Source organism: Micromesistius poutassou (assembly GCF_964030765.1).
Source record: "Micromesistius poutassou genome assembly, chromosome: 3".
Classification (NCBI taxonomy): Eukaryota; Metazoa; Chordata; class Actinopteri; order Gadiformes; family Gadidae; genus Micromesistius; species Micromesistius poutassou.
In genome coordinates this window covers 17,646,178-17,664,846 of record NC_140273.1, presented here as the reverse complement: position 1 = coordinate 17,664,846, position 18,669 = coordinate 17,646,178, and the positions used below count along the sequence as shown (strand labels likewise).

At 46.9% G+C, this 18,669-nt stretch overlaps 2 protein-coding genes across 2 annotated transcripts; one reads left to right on the top strand and one right to left on the bottom strand.

Moving 5' to 3' along the window:
* On the top strand, positions 1–1,215 carry gemin6 (gem (nuclear organelle) associated protein 6). The gene is made up of 2 exons (XM_084465453.1): positions 1–230; positions 347–1,215. Exons 1-2 carry the CDS (start codon positions 94–96, stop codon positions 849–851), a joined length of 642 nt encoding a protein of 213 aa, XP_084321579.1. The 5' UTR covers positions 1–93; the 3' UTR covers positions 852–1,215.
* A 1,617-nt stretch (positions 1,216–2,832) lies between these two features.
* On the bottom strand, positions 2,833–18,089 carry sos1 (son of sevenless homolog 1; the record flags this gene model as incomplete). The annotated part of the gene is given in 23 exon segments (XM_084465997.1): positions 2,833–2,873; positions 3,427–3,507; positions 3,510–3,624; positions 4,114–4,235; positions 4,392–4,668; positions 4,919–5,035; positions 5,665–5,837; positions 6,376–6,493; positions 6,711–6,873; positions 7,017–7,136; positions 7,345–7,588; positions 7,777–7,880; positions 8,002–8,200; positions 8,439–9,100; positions 11,920–12,047; positions 12,984–13,082; positions 13,318–13,428; positions 13,516–13,659; positions 14,952–15,161; positions 15,254–15,418; positions 15,960–16,091; positions 16,281–16,406; positions 16,987–18,089. Coding segments are annotated over 23 exon segments (3,750 nt in total). The 5' UTR covers positions 17,086–18,089.
* Positions 18,090–18,669: the final 580 nt, after the last annotated feature.

Below are 18,669 nucleotides of genomic sequence, written 5' to 3'. Positions count from 1 at the left end.
TAAACGTGGCTGAACACCAACGCATCCTATTCGATTACGATTTACAGTATATTAACTCACTTCCTACCGCACATCCCTAGTTAACAGGGCATCATGTCCACGACGAGCGCGTGGCGGCAGCGGGCGCCGCGGGACTGGGAGCATTACGTCAACAAGCAGGTGACAGTGACCGCTCACGGCCAGCAGCAGCACCGCGGCTGGCTACACACGGTGGATCCCGTCACCGCCAGGTAAACTCACCTGCTCCAACTTCATTATTCACGAGTTGGTGGATAATAAAGTTGAACTTTAATATCATGGTCGAGGGAAAGTGTGTGTTTGTGTGTAACCTGTGTTCCGCCGACAGCGTGGTGCTGGTTCAGCTGGGAGAGGCGGCGGGCGGCTGCAGCGTCTCCGTGGTGATGGGGCATGCGGTGGAGCAGGTGGAGGTGGTGGGGGAGGCCGATGAGGAGACGGCGATGCGGCTCTCCTCTCTGTTCAGATCGGAGGAGCCGGAGACGCGTGGGGGCGTGGAGGAGGTGAAGAGGAGGAGGGAGGAGCTGAGAGGCTGGCTCCAGCAGAACCGGGTGCCGGTGGAGGAGGTCGGGGAGGATCTGCTGGTAGCCGGCGTTCTGACGGTGAGACCGCCGTACGCGGAGCAGGACTGCTTCAGCAGCAACCAGATGGTCCTGGCCCGTATCCAGGGCCTCCTGGCCCGCATGCCCACACCAGCTGGACAGCAGTCATGTGACCAACCGGCTGCTGATGGACAGCAGTCATGTGATCAACCGGCTGCTGATGGACAGCAGTCATGTGACCAACTAGCTGCTGATGGACAGCAGTCATGTGACCAACCGGCTGCTGGATTCTGAGTTAATACTGAAAAGTTGATCTAGCTGGTTAAGGAGCGGGTAAACTAGTCTGTCTACCAACAGTTTGGATTGTTTAACTGATGGATTTGGTTGTGTTGTATTTTGCTTAACTGACATCAGTGAAAGTGATGGTGATCTGGGACGTGACTTACTGCTATGATACTGCCTGCGCATTCATTGAATTTGTTTAATTTTTCTGTTATTGTTTGTCCAATAATCCTTTTGCACAGCTGTGATCATTCAGTAGTTTGAAGAGTGAACAGTTAATCAACATCCTATCAATAGGATGTGGTTACCCTTGACTAAACATTATAGTCCATATCTTTGGTTATTTGTATTTAAAATATAATTAAATCCTGTTTTAGGTTTACTTTCAGCAGTATTTTCATAAATCTTGGTTGCACCGTGTATGGCTGATAACCTTTTGTAAAGTCACAACACAAGAGGCCAGTAAAGCAGCCATGAGGCTGCAGAATCAGACGTACAACCAGCAGGTGTACTTTGACCTCTGACAGAAATTAGCAGACCTGCTTTAGCTGACCTGGTAAACTACTGATGAAGGTGACTTGCTAAAGTGAACAGGTGACTACGGTTATAGTTTAGTTGGTAGATCACTGATATAGAGGACTGATGATATGCTACAGATGACGAGATGAACTGATATAGGGGACCTGGTAAACTATATATAGGGGACCTGCTACAGATGACCAGGTAGCTCACTGATGCAACCTACCTGCTAAAGAGGACCTGGTCAACTGACAGCTGTCCTGGTTTAAAAAAAAACAAATACTAATATAGCTGACCTTATGACGCAAACTGATATAGTTGACCTGGAAGACCACTGATATGGTTCATCTGGTAGACCACTGACTGTGAACTCATATAGATGACCTTGTGAACCACTGCTGTAGAGCCAGTTATCATTTATATCCCAAGGGAAAGTCCCTTGCAGATCTACAGTACTCAGCAGGTATTTGTCCATGTGTCAAAAAGTACACGGCTGTAACATCAGAGTGCTCCTCATTTACATTTGGGCAGTATGCCCTTCACAGTAAACGCCACCCTTAAGGTAAAACATCCCTTGGAATAAAAGTGTCCAGTTGGAGTATAAAGTTGAGTGTGTAAGCCTGATCTCCAGTCTTCACTCCCTGGTTTAAAGACATCTTCACAAGGTGGGTCCAAAGTCTTTATTCCCTCGTTTTAAGACATCTTTATAAGTTGGGTCCAAAGTCTTGATTCCCTTGTTTAAAGACATCTTTACAAGTTGGCTCGACAGAAACAATCAGCAATTACTCAACAATCAATTCCTCAAGTACCTCTTTGTGTGGGTGTGTGTAGGGATGGGAATATATACAATTCTATTGTTTTGATTTGTAGCCATATTAATATTGTCTGCATTGGGGACATCTTGAAACATAACTCATTACGTGCAGAGCAGGGTACTTGGTACTCGGCCTGTTGACCAAACGGCTCTACAGAGTGCTGCTGCAGACAGTCTCGTGGGCAGCTGTACAGCTTTAGAATCACGGACTCAGACCGACCATCTCGATGTTAGCTCTCTTAGCCACATCGCTAATACAGAGTATAAATATCTGTTGAATATACAATATCTTTCTAACTTAAAGAAATGATGGTCAAACTGCATAAGCTGCTATGGATTTGTGTGATTCTTGCCAAGTGCACCCCCTCGGTAGCACTCTGCTGTTCTATATTCCACTCTTTGTGGTCCTAGCTCCTGGCGGTCGTTGTGAAAGCTGACAACGTGCGGGAGCTCCGCCAGTAAACCAACCTCTCTGATAGCCTCTCAGCTACCATGCAGTAAACTGTTAGGATTGTTAGGAACGGTTAGGATTCCCATCCCTGTGTGTGTGTGTGTGTGTGTGTGTGTGTGTGTGTATTAGTGTATATGTTTTTGTGTTTGTATATTAGTGTATATGTGTGTGTGGGTTAGTACTGTGTCAACTGGCCCAGCCTTTCAGTATCACTCAAACATCCGGACCCGGGTCCCAGTTCTACTGGGGGCTGGGTGGAAGGCCACCGGTACACACAACCCCTCAGTCTGACATGACACACACACACACACACAGACAGGCAACCCAGAAGGCGGTTGTTCTCGGGGTTTAAGGTCATATGACCAGCAGTTCTGTTCTGTGATTGGTCAGTCCTTAAGTTGTGTGGTTAGTGTTGGCACAAGTCCAGCCTGGCCAGTAAAAGAGAGTCTCTCTCTCTCTCTCTCTCTCTCTCTCTCTCTCTCTCTCTCTCTCTCTCTCTCTCTCTCTCTCTCTCTCTCTCTCTCTCTCTCTCTCTCTCTCTCTCTCTCTCTCTCTCTCTCTCTCTCTCTCTCTCTCTCTCTCTCTCTCTCTCTCTCTCTCTCTCTCTCTCTCTCTCTCTCTCTCTCTAGGAGGGCTCAGGGGCGTGTCCTGGCCCTCCCTCTTGTAGGTTTTGGGGGGCAGTTTGGGCGCCCCGCCTCCATCGGGGGCGGTGAGCCGGGGGGGGACGGGGGGGCCCAGGGGGAGGAGCTCTCCCTCGGGGAGGGGGGGAGAGGGGAGGTGCTTCCGGGAGCAGAGGGAGGGACAGGGGGAGGGGGGAGGGAGGGGAGTGAGTGGGGAGGAGGAGGAGGGGGGGAAGAAGGTCTGGGGGCAGCGGGCGTGGCCCGGGGGGGAGGGAGGAGGTGTAGGGGTGAGGTGAATGGCTCCCTGGGGGGGAGGAGGGGGGAGTAGAGCTGACAGCTGGTTGGCTGGCGGGGGGGGACGGCGGGGGGGGAGGACATCACCTGGAGACACACACACACACACACACACACACACACACACACACACACACACACACACACACACACACACACACACACACACACACACACACACACACACACACATAGAGTTAGAGACAGGTACTCATCGTCTCAAGGGTGTCTTTCCATCAACAGATTCTGGTACAGAACCAGATTCTTTGGTAGACAGACAGGTGGTCAGACAGACAGGTCTTCAGACAGATCGACAGGTGGTCAGACAGACAAACTAAACAGATGACAGGCGGTCAGACAGACAGACAGGGGGTCGTACAGATGGTCAGACTGGCGTTCAGACAGAGAGACAGGTGGTCAGACAGACAGACAGGTGGACAGGCAGACAGGCGGTCAGACAGACAGACAGATGTTTAGACAGACAGACAGACAGGTGGTCAGACAGACAAGTTAGGTGGAGATGTTCTGCAGGTGAGCCAGCGTCTGGCTAACTTTGGGTCCAAACAGGAAACAGACCTTCGAGGGGGCGGGCTCCGTGGGGGCGGAGTCTGGCCGGCGCCGGGGGGGGACAGGCGGTGGGAGGGGGAGGTCCTCAGACCAGCGGCTGAAGACCATCAAGGAGGAGATGGAGGAGGACCCTAGGAGGAGGTGGAGAAGGAGTGGATGTTAGAGGTGGAGGAGGAGGAGATGGTGGAGGAGGAAGAGATGGTCTGAGGAGGAGGAGATGGTGGAGGAGGAAGACGGAGTGGAGAGGAGGAGTAGCAAGAGGTGGAGGAGGACGAGGTCTATCTCACTGGAGTGCAGTGGGCTGCCCGGTCCCAGTGGCGGGTCGAAGACGCTGCAGGTGGTGTCGGCGGTGCTGCAGGTGGAGGGGGTGGGCGGGGGGGTGAGGGGGGTGCGGGGGGAGTTGGGGGTGGAGCAGGCTCCGCCCTCCGCCTCGCTGTCGGGGATGCGGCTGTAGCTGATCTTGCGGGGCTCGTTCTGCAGCGGCGTGGGGTGGCGGGGTGCAGCCGGACGCACGGCCGACGGACGGACCCCCGGGGACTTCAGAGGACAGCTATAGCGCCGGGCCTGGGGGCGGAGCCCAGCAGGGGGAGGAGTCAGGGTTGGGGGAGGGTGTGGGTTTAACACTATGGGTCATAATGTGTATTGATACTATAGGTAATCATGTGTATTGATACTGATCATGTGTATTGATACTGATCATGTGTATTGATACTATAGGTAATCATGTGTATTGATACTGATCATGTGTATTGATAATGATCATGTGTATTGATACTGATCATGTGTATTGATACTGATGTGTATTGATCCTTACAAAGCGGGGCAGAGACTTGACGTTGCGTGGCTCTATTTCCAGAGACTTGTTGAACAGATAGTCGGCAAACTCCTTCTCCGCCCGATCCTCCATCGGATTCAGGTTCTCAAAGAACCGCTGAGAAAAGAGGATGTTTCAGTCACCTAACCATAGCATTAACTCATAACCCTAACTCACCCAACCATAGCCTGAACTCATAACCCTACCAATAACCAACCTAACCGTAACTGCCAATCATAACCCGAACCGTAACCAACCTTACCGTAACCCCCCCTACCCACATCTCATAACCTACCTAACTCAGAACCCACCTAACCATACCCCTTACCATAAGCCCAACTATAACCTTCACTAACCCTAACTCATAACCCCAACCCACATAACCCCTAACAACCATAACCCCTAACTCATAAGTTGTGAGTTAGTCTACTCTACAGGTGACATCACCTGGAGGTCCTGTTGTACTAGTGGTGAGTTAGTCTACTCTACAGGTTACATCACCTGGAGGTCCTGTTGTACTAGTGGTGAGTTAGTCTACTCTACAGGTGACATCACCTGGAGGTCCTGTTGTACTAGTGGTGAGTCTACTCTACAGGGACTCTAGTTGTTAGGGCTGACACCTACTGGCCAGTGATTGGTTGGTCCAGATTTCTTTGCCCCGTCGGTCGAAGAGTATGTCAAATATCAGTCGAGCAGGATTTTCTTGGGTTGACTACAGCCCTACTAGTTGTGTGTAAGTTACTGACCCGGATGTCGGGCTCCCCCCTGAGGCAATAGGGCTGGTTCTGGTACTGCTGGATCTCCCCGGTGATCTCTGCCACCTTCCGCCGCTTGCTGAAGTTGATCAGCTCCTTCCCCGCTCTCCTCAGGAAGTCCGGGTTTCCCTCCTCCGTCTTCAGGATATTAGTCAGGTAGATCCCTGCCAGCCCATAATATATATCCATGAGATATACTGTACGTCTCCATGAGATATACTGTTCATCTCCATGAGATATACTGTACATCTTCATTCACATCTACTGTTCATCTCCGAGATATACTGTACATCTACATGAGATACGGTTCATCTACATGAGATGTATGTATCTATGTAGATATACAGTATATACATGGCTATATAAAGTATAACTACATATAAATATAGTTAGAATATGCTACACGTGAACCTCCTAAGATGGCGCAATTTGATTGGTTTGCTATCACGGGATATTGGGCAATATCCCATGATTGAGATCTCAAACTCGGGATATTGTTTTCAATGTGTGACGGTCGTCTTGTCACACGATGAAAACAAATAAACCGCTAATAAGAACAAATGAATCCTGGCAAAAAGTGTTATCTTGTTTATTTTTGGAGTGTTCACGTGTACTGTATACTAAATATACAGTATGTACTGTATACTAAATATACAGTATATACTGTAGCCATCTATATGTAGAGCTTTCTATAGAAACTACCGAAGAAGGGGACACATGGCGGGTTGATGGAGCGCAGCTTGGCCAGGTACTTCCTGTAGTGGTCCTCGCTCAGCTCATGGGCTTCCTCCAGGATCCTCCGCTGACGACCAGAGATCAGCTGGAGGAGGAGGGAAGGGCAGGTCAAAGGGCACATCAAGGAGCAGGTAGGGGTTAGACAGTACAGACACAGGTCATTAAGGAGCAGGTAGGGGTTAGACAGTACAGACACAGGTCATCAAGGAGCAGGTAGGGGTTAGACAGTACAGACACAGGTCATTAAGGAGCAGGTAGGGGTTAGACAGTACAGACACAGGTCCTTAAGGGTTGAGGGTTACCTCAAAGGTGTGGTCAAGGCGGTACACTGGAGAGGAGTTCATAGCACTGACGATTTCCAGAACGCCGTTGAAGTTGTTGAGCTCCTGAAACACCTGCAGGACCTCAATGATCCTCCCCACCACCGCCACACGCTCCTCCAGGTTCTCTGTCTCCACCATACACCTGGACACAGAGGACATGCACTATAGATCTAGATCTAGATCCTCGAGGTGCTCTGTGTCTCCACCAGACACCTGGACACAGAGGACATGCACTATAGATCTAGATCTAGATCCTCCATATTAAGTATATATGTAGTATCTTACTTCTCAAACCACAGTGTGAGGTTGGTCGTGTGTCTGATCATCGTCAGCAGGTTGGGAGAGTTGAGCTCTTTGTCTTCCTTGGTCCAGACGCTGCCCACCAGCTCTGAAGGCTGCACCGCCCTGCACAGATAACACCCACCCTGCTCAGCTACTACGTCTGCACCGCCCTGTGTGTGTGTGTGTGTGTGTGTGTGTGTGTGTGTGTGTGTGTGTGTGTGTGTGTGTGTGTGTGTGTGTGTGTGTGTGTGTGTGTGTGTGTGTGTGTGTGTGTGTGTGTGTGTGTGTGTGTGTGTGTGTGTGCGTGTGTGCGTGTGCGTGCGTGCGCTACCTGAACAGCTCTGACTCCAGCAGGGTGAGTTGGCGGGCTATCTCGATGGGGTGAAGGGTCAGAAGGTCAAAGTGCTCACTCTGTCCCGGCCTGCAGATGTGCCACTCTACAGGTGGAGGGGAGTTCTGGAAGGTGATGTTGGGGCCGGAGCTCTGCAGGGGGGGGTTCAGGCTGGGACCACTGGCCTGTTTCTTCCTCAGGATGATCTTACTAATGGACTCCACCCACTTCTTCATGGGCTTACCTGTAGAGCACAAACACACAACCCTGGTGATAGGCTACACCCCAAGTGTCTGTTGCTAGGGGTTACGGCAGGTGTCTGTTGCTAGGGGTTAAGGCAGGTCTCTGTTGTTAAGGGTGATGACAGGTGGCTGTTGCTAGGGTTACGTCATGTGTCTGTTGCTTAGGTAACGACAGGCAGGTGTCTGGTACCTCTGACCAAAGCGATGAAGTCCTCCAGTCTCCTGAGAAGTTCAGCATCTCTCTCAAAGTCGTAGAAGTGATGTTCCACCCAGTGGCGACACACGTTCAGAACCCTGAGAACCACACACACCGTCAGTGTGTGCGTGTGTGTTCATTTGAACACAGTGTGGTGCTGTAGGTTACCAGCAGTGTGGAGTGCTTGGTGTAACCTGAGCAGCAGGGGGCGGTACTGACCTGAGCTGGACTGGCTGAACAAACTCCTTCCTGAAGCGTTTGAGCTCCGCGCTGAGCAGTGGCTCCCCGCTCCCGGACTCATCCCCGTCCGCTGGCCGCTGCTCCGGGATCTCAAACCTTTCAATGAGCAGGCCGAGGAGCTGCTGGGGCCGGCAGAAGGAGCGGTAGGTGGTCAGAAAGGTTCTCACGAAGTTTGGATCTGAGAAGAGAAGACACTTCTGGTTAGAGACCTTCTGGTTAGAGACCTTCTGGTAAGACACCTTCTGGTTAGTGTTGGAGACCTAGGTGGGTAGGTAGGTTCTAACCTGTTTATAAGACATGGTAGGTTCTAACCTGTATATAAGACATGGTAACCTGTTTATAAGACATGGTATGTTTAACCTCTATATGAGACATGGTATGCTCTAACCTGTATATAAGACATGGTAGGTTCTTACCTGCATACATGTGGAAGGTGAGCCTCTCGATGAGTTTGAGGACGGTCCCAGCCTTGATGATGGGGATCCCGGACTTGGACTGGACGTTCTCCTCAAACACCACGTTCTCCTCCGAGTCGGGCTCGGCGAAGCGATAGGTCTCGGCCCGGGGCAGCCTCATCTGCTCCTCCTTCTCCTCCTGCAGCATGGCCGAGTCCAGCATGCGCTCCAGGGTGCTGCGGTACTGCAGCGAGATGAGGGCCGCCATCCAGCCGTTCTTCTCCTCCGCCGACTTGGCGGCGAACACCACGCTGTTGCCGTCCTTCAGGATGATCTCGAAGGCGTGGCGGTACTCGCCCTCCTTGTCGTCCTTGTCGTTGATGTGGACCTTCCGCATGAAGAACTTCTCCTTCAGCCGGTACTCGGCCGGGGAGCCGGAGCTGGGGAGGCGGGGCGCGCTGTGGTTCAGCTTGCAGCAGATCATGAGGCCGTCGAACAGGAAGATGTGGCGCTCGTGCTTGGCGCCGACGCGCGTCAGTGTCCCCTCCATGATGAACTGGTTGCAGCACTGGCCGATGTCCTTCCCCTCCCAGCCGTCGATGTTCTTCTGGATCTCGTTCATCTTCCGGATGGCCACGGGCTTCCCCCTCATCTGCTGGCTGTAGAACCGGCACGCCGACTCACTGAGGTGGTGGAGGAGGGGGTGGAGGAGGAGGGGGTATAAGGAGGTGGTGAGGAGGAGGAGAAGGTGGACGGTATGAGGAAGAGGTGGAGGTATGAGGAAGAGGTGGAGGAATGAGGAGGAGGTGGGGATATTGGTAGGAGGTTAGGTAGGAGGAAAGAGAGGAAGAGAGAGAGCGAGAGGGAGAGAGAAAGAGAGAGGGAGAGAGAAAGAGAGAGAGAGAGATGTTATATCTCTGGCAGAGAAACGATAAACTAGGGGTATATACATAAGGGATAATGTATAGAACGCCGGTCATTATCGGGAAATAAGCCCCGACAGGGCGAAGCGGAGGTGTCTTGAAGGGGCTTATTTTAGATAATGACCGGCGACGTTCTATACATTATCCCACTTCTTACACGGCTACTTGCCAAAACAAAAAAATAACTTCACACGGTGTGTCTTTCTACAATTTATTTGTTACCAGCATTTGTCGTGTTGATCAGCAGAGAAATAGTCAAAGACGTTGACGTCGCTTAGCAACCAAGTCCACTGGGGTTTATAAGTTACCGGACTACTTGCGGAGTGATACAAAAAGACTTGAAAAAAATCCACTTTCCATGACAGCGGTCATTAAATGCCAACGGTCATTATTGAAAAATAATTCACCACCGGAAGTCAGGAAGGGTGTAGGGACGGAGCATTCCACAGCATTGAGAAGAGCCGTGATATAATAGTATTTATTACACGGCTCTTCTCAATGCTGTGGAACACTCCGTTCACTTGCATAGGCCTTCCCGACTTCCGGTGGTGAATAATTTTTCAATAATGACCGTTGCTAAGCATATAATGACCGCTGTCAAGGAAAGTGGATGTTTTCACGTCTTTTGTATCACTCTGAAAGTAGTCCGGTAACTTATCAACCCCAGCGGATTCGGTTGCTAAGCGACGTCAACGTCTTTGGCGGACTATTTCTCTGCTGATCAACACTACGAATGGTAATTGTAAAAAGACACTCCGTGTGAAGTTATTTTTTCATTTTGGCAAGTAGCCGTGTAATAAGCGGGATAATGTATAGAACGTTGCCGGTCATTATCTAAAATAAGCCCCTTAAGGGTGAACCGGACACCGACGTGAAGCGGAGGTGTCTTACTTCTCTTATTTCCTGATAATGACCGGCATTCTATACATTATCCCTTACATAATACACATATAGGTAAAGTATTTTTGTAAAGTAACATTTTGATTTATACACACATATATATATATAATATATATATATATTGTCCACTCCCATGTTGACAAGAGTATTGTATTAGTATATATTATAATATTATGTATTAGTAAAAGTCATATACATAACATATATATATATATAACAGTATAACATATATTACTATACATTAATTGATATATTAGTATAAGTCAGTAGTATAATAGTACATCATATATAAAAAGTCTGTAGTTTTATGCTATATACTAGTCTAGATCAGTAGTATAGTAATATATCATATATTAGTAGAAGTCAGCAGTATAATGGTATGTAATAGTACAAGTCAGCAGTATAATGGTGCAAGTCAGCAGTATAAGGGTACAACTCAGTAGTATAATGGTACAAGTCAGCAGTATAATGGTAGATATTAATACAAGTCAGCAGTATAATAGTACAAGTCAGCAGTATAATGGTGTATATTAGTACAAGTCAGCAGTATAATGGTGTATATTAGTACAAGTCAGCAGTATAATGGTACAACTTCAAGTCAGCAGTATAATAGTACAAGTCAGCAGTATAATAGTACAAGTCAGCAGTATAATGGTGTATATTAGTACAAGTCAGCAGTATAATGGTGTGTATAAGTACAAGTCAGCAGTATAATGGTGTGTATAAGTACAAGTCAGCAGTATAATGGTGTGTATAAGTACAAGTCAGCAGTATAATGGTGTGTATAGGTACAAGTCAGCAGTATAATGGTGTGTATAAGTACAAGTCAGCAGTATAATGGTGTGTATAAGTACAAGTCAGCAGTATAATGGTGTGTATTAATACAAGTCAGCAGTATAATGGTAGATATCAATACAAGTCAGCAGTATAATGGTAGATATTAATACAAGTCAGCAGTATAATGGTACAAGTCAGCAGTATAATGGTGTATATTAGTACAAGTCAGCAGTATAATGGTACAAGACAGCAGTATAATGGTGTATATTAGTACAAGTCACAGTATAAAGTGTATAATGTTTCAGTGTGTTGGAGTGAAAGCGTCTTATGCAAGCGGTGCTCTGGGTGAGAGCTTAGAGAACATTCCTGGAGGTATTTACTCCACAATAACAAGTATTCTTCTACGTACCCTGGACCCATGAACACAACGCTCCCTCCTCACCTCCTCATCCCACCGCTGCCTTCACCGCTCACAATCACAGAGTCCCTCTTCTGAAGGTTGGAACCGAGTGTGAGAGATCCAAACAATAACAGGTCCATCACCCCCTGCTGTCGACCTCACTTCCTGTCCCACCCCCAACCCCCCTGTCTATTTTACATTACTTCCTGTCCCAGCCCGAGCCTCGTCTTTTTTACCTCACTTCCTGTCCCACCCCCAAAGCCCCCTTCTATTTTAAACCACAGGAAAGGGAGGGGACATGTGCATGGTGTGTGTATGTAGGGACTGTGTGTGTCTGTATGGTGGGTAGGGATTGTGTGTGTGCTTGTGTGTGGTGTGATGTGTGTGTCCCTGTGTGTGTGTGTGTATATGTGTGTGTATATGTGTGTGTGTGTGTGTGTGTGTGTGTGTGTGTGTGTGTGTGTGTGTGTGTGTGTGTGTGTGTGTGTGTGTGTGTGTGTACCTGAGTCTCCTCTTGGCCAGATTGCGGGTGCAGATCCTTTCCATGCTGCCCTGCAGGTTGAGCAGGGCTGTGATGGCCTGCTTCAAACACTCCTTATCCTCCTCATCCTCACTCTTCTCCTCAAGTTGCTGAAGAACAACCACAGGTAGCCACCAGAAAAAGTTAATTCACCCCCATAAAGTCACATCAGTACCAGAGATAGTTACATGAGTACCAGAGAAAGTTAGATCAATAGATATTTATATCACCACTAGAGATAGTCACATCACCAATAGATATTTATATCACGATCACAGATATTACATCATCACTAGATATAGTTACATCCCCACCAGAGATAGTTACATCATCAATAGAGAAAGTGACATCGCCACTAGAGATAGTTACATCACCACAAGAGTCACACCACCACTAGAGATAGTCACATCACCACAAGAGATAGTTACATCACAATCATACATATTACATCCCCACCAGAGACAGTTACATCCCCACAAGAAATAGTCACATCACCACTCAAAATAGTCACATCACCACTAGAGATAGTTACATAACCACTAGAGATAGTTTCATCACCAGTATAGATAGTTTCATCACCAGTATAGATAGTTTCATCACCACTGAAACAAATTGGTTGGGATACACCAACTGCTTTTCAGCAGCACATGTTAAGTGTTTTGCAACATCTTATATATTGCGTTTTCAACGTAGTTTCAATAGAGCAGAAATTCTCTTGTTTCCGGATTTGCTTGTTGGCTCATGTACATTAATGTTGAGAACGTGTTAACATTAGCGTGATGTGAAAGTATAAATACGGGCAGCTCTGCAAAGATCTGCATTGTGTTTCTGAGTCCCAACTTGGATCTTCGCGAAAGTGCAGTCTGAAGGAGTGTGAACGGAGCTCCAAGGGTAAAGTGTGGTCTGAAGGAGTGTGAGCTGAGGGTCAGGGGTAAAGTGAGGTCTGAAGGAGTGTGAGCTGAGGGTCAGGGGTAAAGTGAGGTCTGAAGGAGTGTGAACTGAGGGTCAGGGGTAGGGCTGAAGTGAGAGATAGGTTGAAGTCCTACCTTGAGTGTCTCAAAGTGATGAAGACAGTGGTAGACCGGTGTTAGGAGGAGGCGCGGAAGAACATACTGCACAGCCTCCTTGAAGCCATCACAGATAGACTGGAGAGAGGAGACAGAATACACACTATCAGGTACTATATACTGTAGATGACAGTAGGTCTAATCCTCAGATGGAGACAGTAGACAAGCATTACTATCTGTTTAGGGGTATAGTTTAAATATAAGTAAAACTAGCTGGTTAGTTGTTCAGTTGTATTAGTAGCTGGTGAGTATAACAAGCTGGTTGGTATAACTAGCTGGTTTCTATAACTGACTAGCGTCACTAGCTGGTTACCTGCAAGTAGTCGGCTGCTCCAGGTTTGGACAGCTGACACAGGAAGTGGTCGTGGAATGCAGGTCGCAGGATGTCTTGAGAGTAGGTCTCATAGGGGTCAAAGGCCAACTCCTGAAACCAATATCAGAGGAGTGTTTACATGAGTAACAACAACCCCATCATGGGTCGCATTGGGAACAACAGGACTTCAGGTCCTACCTCCGCCAGGTCCTCAAAGCAGCTCCCCACCAGCGGGTGGGGGTTCCCCTCATCCGTCATCTCCACCGTGTCTTCTAGGAGACCCAGCAGCTTCACCGTCACCTCCTGGATGTCCACGATCCTGCTGAAGATGCTGTCCACGTCCTGTCCACACAAGAGATGAACACACATGTAGAAATGCTCCATGTTCACATAGGCTAGGGCTGCAACTAATGATTATTAGTTGCTAAAAACGATTAATTCTCATCCAAAGGCGCATACAATTAATTCAGAGGTCTTTGCCTCTGAGAGCAGGAGATAAAGAAAGGTGAATAACGCATCAATCATCGCCATCTAACATTTAATACTTAATGTAAGATATAGTAATATTCCCTTTGTTCCCTAATTTAAAGCTTTAATAATATCGATCCCAATCAATCAAGCGTTATATATAAGACATTCCTTACTAAAGACATATGGTTTATACATTATATAATAACAAAAGTTATGCTGCAATATGAACTGCAATATGAACATTAAATTGTGCTGTACATGGAGTATCCATAGGAAGGTATTGGTGCATTGGGATGATCAATGTGCTAACTGAGCTGGAAGCCTAAGGGGCTGGTGTATAGCTGTGTGTCTGGTGGTCCCTGTCCGGAAGCTCCGATAACGTCTACCAGATGGCAGCAACGTGAACATCTCTCCTCTCCTCTCCTCTCCTCTCCTCTCCTCTCCTCTCCTCTCCTCTCCTCTCCTCTCCTCTCCTCTCCTCTCCTCCCCTCCCCTCCCCTCCCCTCCCCTCTCCTTTCCTTTCCTTTCCTTTCCTCTCCTCTCCTCTCCTTTCCTCCCCTCTCCTCTCCACCCAGGTCTATAGCCTGGGTGGCGGTAAAAGCCAGTGAGAGTTTTGACAGACATGCCAAACTTCTTGAGTCTCCTCCAGAAGGAAAAGGTGCTTTTGGGTCGCACTGCTGGGACCAGGTGAGGTCATGAGTTGAAGCAGGAGTCTCTCTCCTCTTCTGCACCCTCGATGTGAAGGAAATCCCGGATCCAGTTGCAAAGGGAGCGGTTAAGATCCAGGATCATTAGCTTGGGAACAAGCCTAGTGCGCTTCAGGGTGGAATGCTGAGCTGTAGGTTCCCTATTCCAGGTGGGAGAGGGCAGTGTGTAGATGGAAGGGGGTGCAAGGTGCCAAGGTGTCACCCTGAGGCACACCAACAGAAAGCAGCTCAGCACAGGTGCTCTGTACCATAGGAAGAGAATGATAGTTGGCGGCTCCTTTTTAAAAGACTGATTGGCCCAGTGTGTTTTTGCCTTTTCTGGCGGTTCCCCTTCCAGAATATTGGTTTGGACTGGATTGCTGCTGTGAAATGCCATAGACATTTTGTACAGAGTAGAAAGAGTATAAATATAATATAAGTATAAGTATATATAAGGAACATAGAGATGAATATTACCTGCTGGGAGTAAAGCGTGGGATTGCAGCAGAAGGGTTCTCTGAAAATCTTGATGGTGAGGTTGAGTTGCCGTAGATACTGTCGGCCCTCCGTCATCAGGGAGCGGACCAGGTCGTAGTAGGTCTGCTCCTCGCTCACACACACCTCCTCCTCCAGGGAGCAGAACCCGCCCAGCACCTCCTCATCCTGGTGGAACATGTCCATGAGAACCTGGAACACAGCACCACCCGTTAGTCATAACACTACCAGGTACAATTCCACCACAAGGTACAACACATCATTAGACAGACGGACAGACAGACCTTGTCGGCACACATTGCCACAGCAATGTCTTGTTGGGAGATCTCATAGTGCCGGATGTTTCTCACATAGTTTCCAGCCAGTTTCAGGATGTCCGCTGAGATGTACTCCAGCACGGCCACCATGTAGAGAGACACCTGGTGGTCTACTTTATAACCCAGGACCTCCTGCAAAACATTAGCATATTGTAGACACCTGGTGGTCTACTTTATAAGGGTTATAAGGGAGCTCTGCAATACATTAGCATAATGTAGATTAGTGTGTGTACCTTTAAGAGGGGTTGTGTGTATACCTTTAGGAGGGGTAGTATTTAAGAGGGTTAGTGGGTGTACCTTTAAGAGTGGTGGTGTGTGTACCTTTAAGAGTGGTGGTGTGTGTACCTTTAAGAGGGTTAGCGGATGTACCTTTAAGAGTGGTATTGTGTGTACCTTTAAGAGGGTTAGCGAGTGTACCTTTAAGAGTGGTAGTGTGTGTACCTTTAAGAGGGTTAGTGGGTGTACCTTTAAGAGTGGTAGTGTGTGTACCTTTAAGAGGGTTAGTGGGTGTACCTTTAAGAGGGGTGGTGTGTGTACCTTTGAGAGGGGTAGTGTGTACCATTAAGTGAGGGTGGGGGTACCTTTAAGAGGGTTAGCGGGTGTACCTGTAAGAGGGGTGGTGTGTGTACCTTTGAGAGGGGTGGTGTGTACCATTAAGTGAGGGTGGTGGTACCTTTAAGAGAGGGTGGATCTTGTCAACAGGAAGTGCGAGGGGGTTGCGTCTCTTCCTCTTTTCAATGGCGGCCTGGGCGTCTGCGATGGCCCACTTATCAATTGGATGAGGAAAGCTCTTCTGTACTCGCTCCTGCACACACAGAAAACAAACACACCCTCTCTTTCACCATATATATATATATATATATATATATATACACACACACACAGTATATGTGTGCATTACCTCTACAGCATGTATGGTGATATACAGTATATATTAAGTATATAGGACAGTATATATAGTATGTATATAGTATGTATTAATGTGTACTAGTACCTCTACATCCTGTACTGTGCGTGGCTGGGCTGCACACAGCATGCTGAGCAGCAGGAGAATCAGCTCCTCGATGTACTGCAGCGCCTCCTGCTGGGAGGACAGCTTAGGATGTACCTGACTCAGCACCTACACACACACACACACACACACACACACACACACACACACACACACACACACACACACACACACACACACACACACACACACACACTTCAATTCTCCTATCTCTCTCTATCTGTTATGGTATCTCTAGCTCTCGCTCTACACTAGTGTTCATGATACTTTATGATTAATATGATTGATAAATTCATACACATGAGCTTACCCAATATATCTGTATAGGATACATTATAGATAATTATATAGGGTATATGCATATATATATATATATATATAAATTATATATTTATAAATACAGGGTTGCGTAGAGACCAGAGTCTGACCTACACCACCTTTATGTGACATGTTGTGGCTGTGGATTGATGATCATACTGATATATTGATATTAATAAATAACTTAACCATGTTCGAATCAATACTTTATATATGTTCATGTTCTTATCAATAGCTGATAGATTTATATTCAATTAATAACTGGTAGATTTATAATAAATTAGTAAATAAATATATTCGATTCATATTCAATCAATCATTAACTGATAGATAATTAAATCAATAAGCAATATATTGATAAGGCTCTTACTTTGTTGAGGGAGGGAACCAGCAGTCCTCTCCATTTGGGGGAATTCTCCTCATTGAAGAAGTCGTATTGGGTCTGTGCCGGCTGCATCACTGCTGTCATCTACACTATTATTATCATCAATACTATTATTACTAATGTTATTATTACTGTTGTGGGAGGGCAAGCAGCCACCATCACATCCACCCTTCTGATATCCAGCAAGGTGACATATTGATGTTCTGTACCAGATGTAGTCCCAGCTACAGCAGTCCTACGGACATATGAAGTCCCTGTACAGGTCAGATGTAGTCCCTGCTACAGCCGTCCAAAGAACAGAGGTAGTCCCTGTACAAGTCAGATGTAGTCCCAGCTACAGTAGCCCCAAGGACCGATGTAGTCCCAGCTACAGTAGTCCTAGAGACAGATGTAGTCCCAGCTACAGCAGTCCTCCGGGACAGATGTAGTCCCTGCTACAGCAGTCCTCCGGGACAGATGTTGAGACCATGCTGGTAACATTAGCTCACATCCAGATGTTCCAATAGAATTAGGCTCCAGTACGCATTAGCATCCAGATGTTACTACTACCCTCCGGCTAGCATCCTCACTAGCTGTCTTTAGGAGAGGAACGTTATAACGCAATCCAGGTAGCTAGCATGGTTGATATTGACTATACTAACACAGGTAGTCCTACATGTCCTTCATATAAAGCAGGTAGTGCTGAATACTATTCATGTGAACCATGCTAGTATGAAGTACTCTGTTAGCATGCAGCCTACTAGCTGAGGCTAGCAGCAATGAACCAGGCACATCATATGGTTGTTAAACTGATCGATAGACACAACAAACATGTCGCCCAGAAGACTGTGATGATGCTGTCTGCAGAGGTATCCTGAGGTACTGATGAGGTATTGTTGAGGTATTGTAGATATGATTTGTTATTGAGTTTCAAAGGTCGTAACGTTAGTCTGAGTCCAGAAGGTTATAAAGCATCGTCTTGAGGTCCAGGCTGACTCTGTCTGTTTCGCCTGGCTGTCTCTAACTCTCCCTCTCTGTCTCTCTCTCTATGTTCCTGGTTTTTCTTATTATTATTTTTATTTAGTAGTATTTCCAGCTCTGCAGGTAATGGCCGGTTTGCCTGTAAAGCAGCGGAGCATGCGCACTAGACACACATGACGTACCTTTGACGAAGCAAGTGAAGTGAATAAAAACAACACTAAATAGAAAATGTACTTCCTGCAAAAATGCGGCGAGTGCTTCAGTGTTAAGTGAGGTTAAAAATATTTTTTAATAAAGCTACAGAGTTAAATAAGTAAAGAAATGTTGAGTGACTTAAATCAAGTGAAAATATTTGAACAAAGTTTAAAGTCTGAACGGAGTAAACAAAGTAAACATACAAACCATTTAAAAAAAGTTAAATAGTTGGAAACAAATGAAAAGTGTTAAACATAGCTAAAGTGATAAAGTTTAAGGAAAGTTTAAAGTTTGAATGAAGTGTAACAACAACAACAACAACAACAACAACAACTACTACTATACTACTATACAACAAGAGTCACAACAACAACGACTGCTGAAACTACTACCTATTTTTATTTATTTTTGATCAATTTTTTATTTATTTCTTCAATCATTATTTACACATTGGAGGGGAAGCATCTTTACAGCCAAAAAGAAACAAAGGAAAAGCAGATTGATTAGAGCATC

What these genes read in the sequence shown, in the direction of transcription:
- gemin6 (XM_084465453.1), top strand. Translation starts at nt 94, where the DNA reads ATGTCCACGACGAGCGCGTGGCGGCAGCGGGCGCCGCGGGACTGGGAG. An exon ending in GTGGATCCCGTCACCGCCAG is followed by an intron (nt 231 to 346) that starts GTAAACTCACCT and finishes TTCCGCCGACAG; the next exon opens with CGTGGTGCTGGTTCAGCTGG.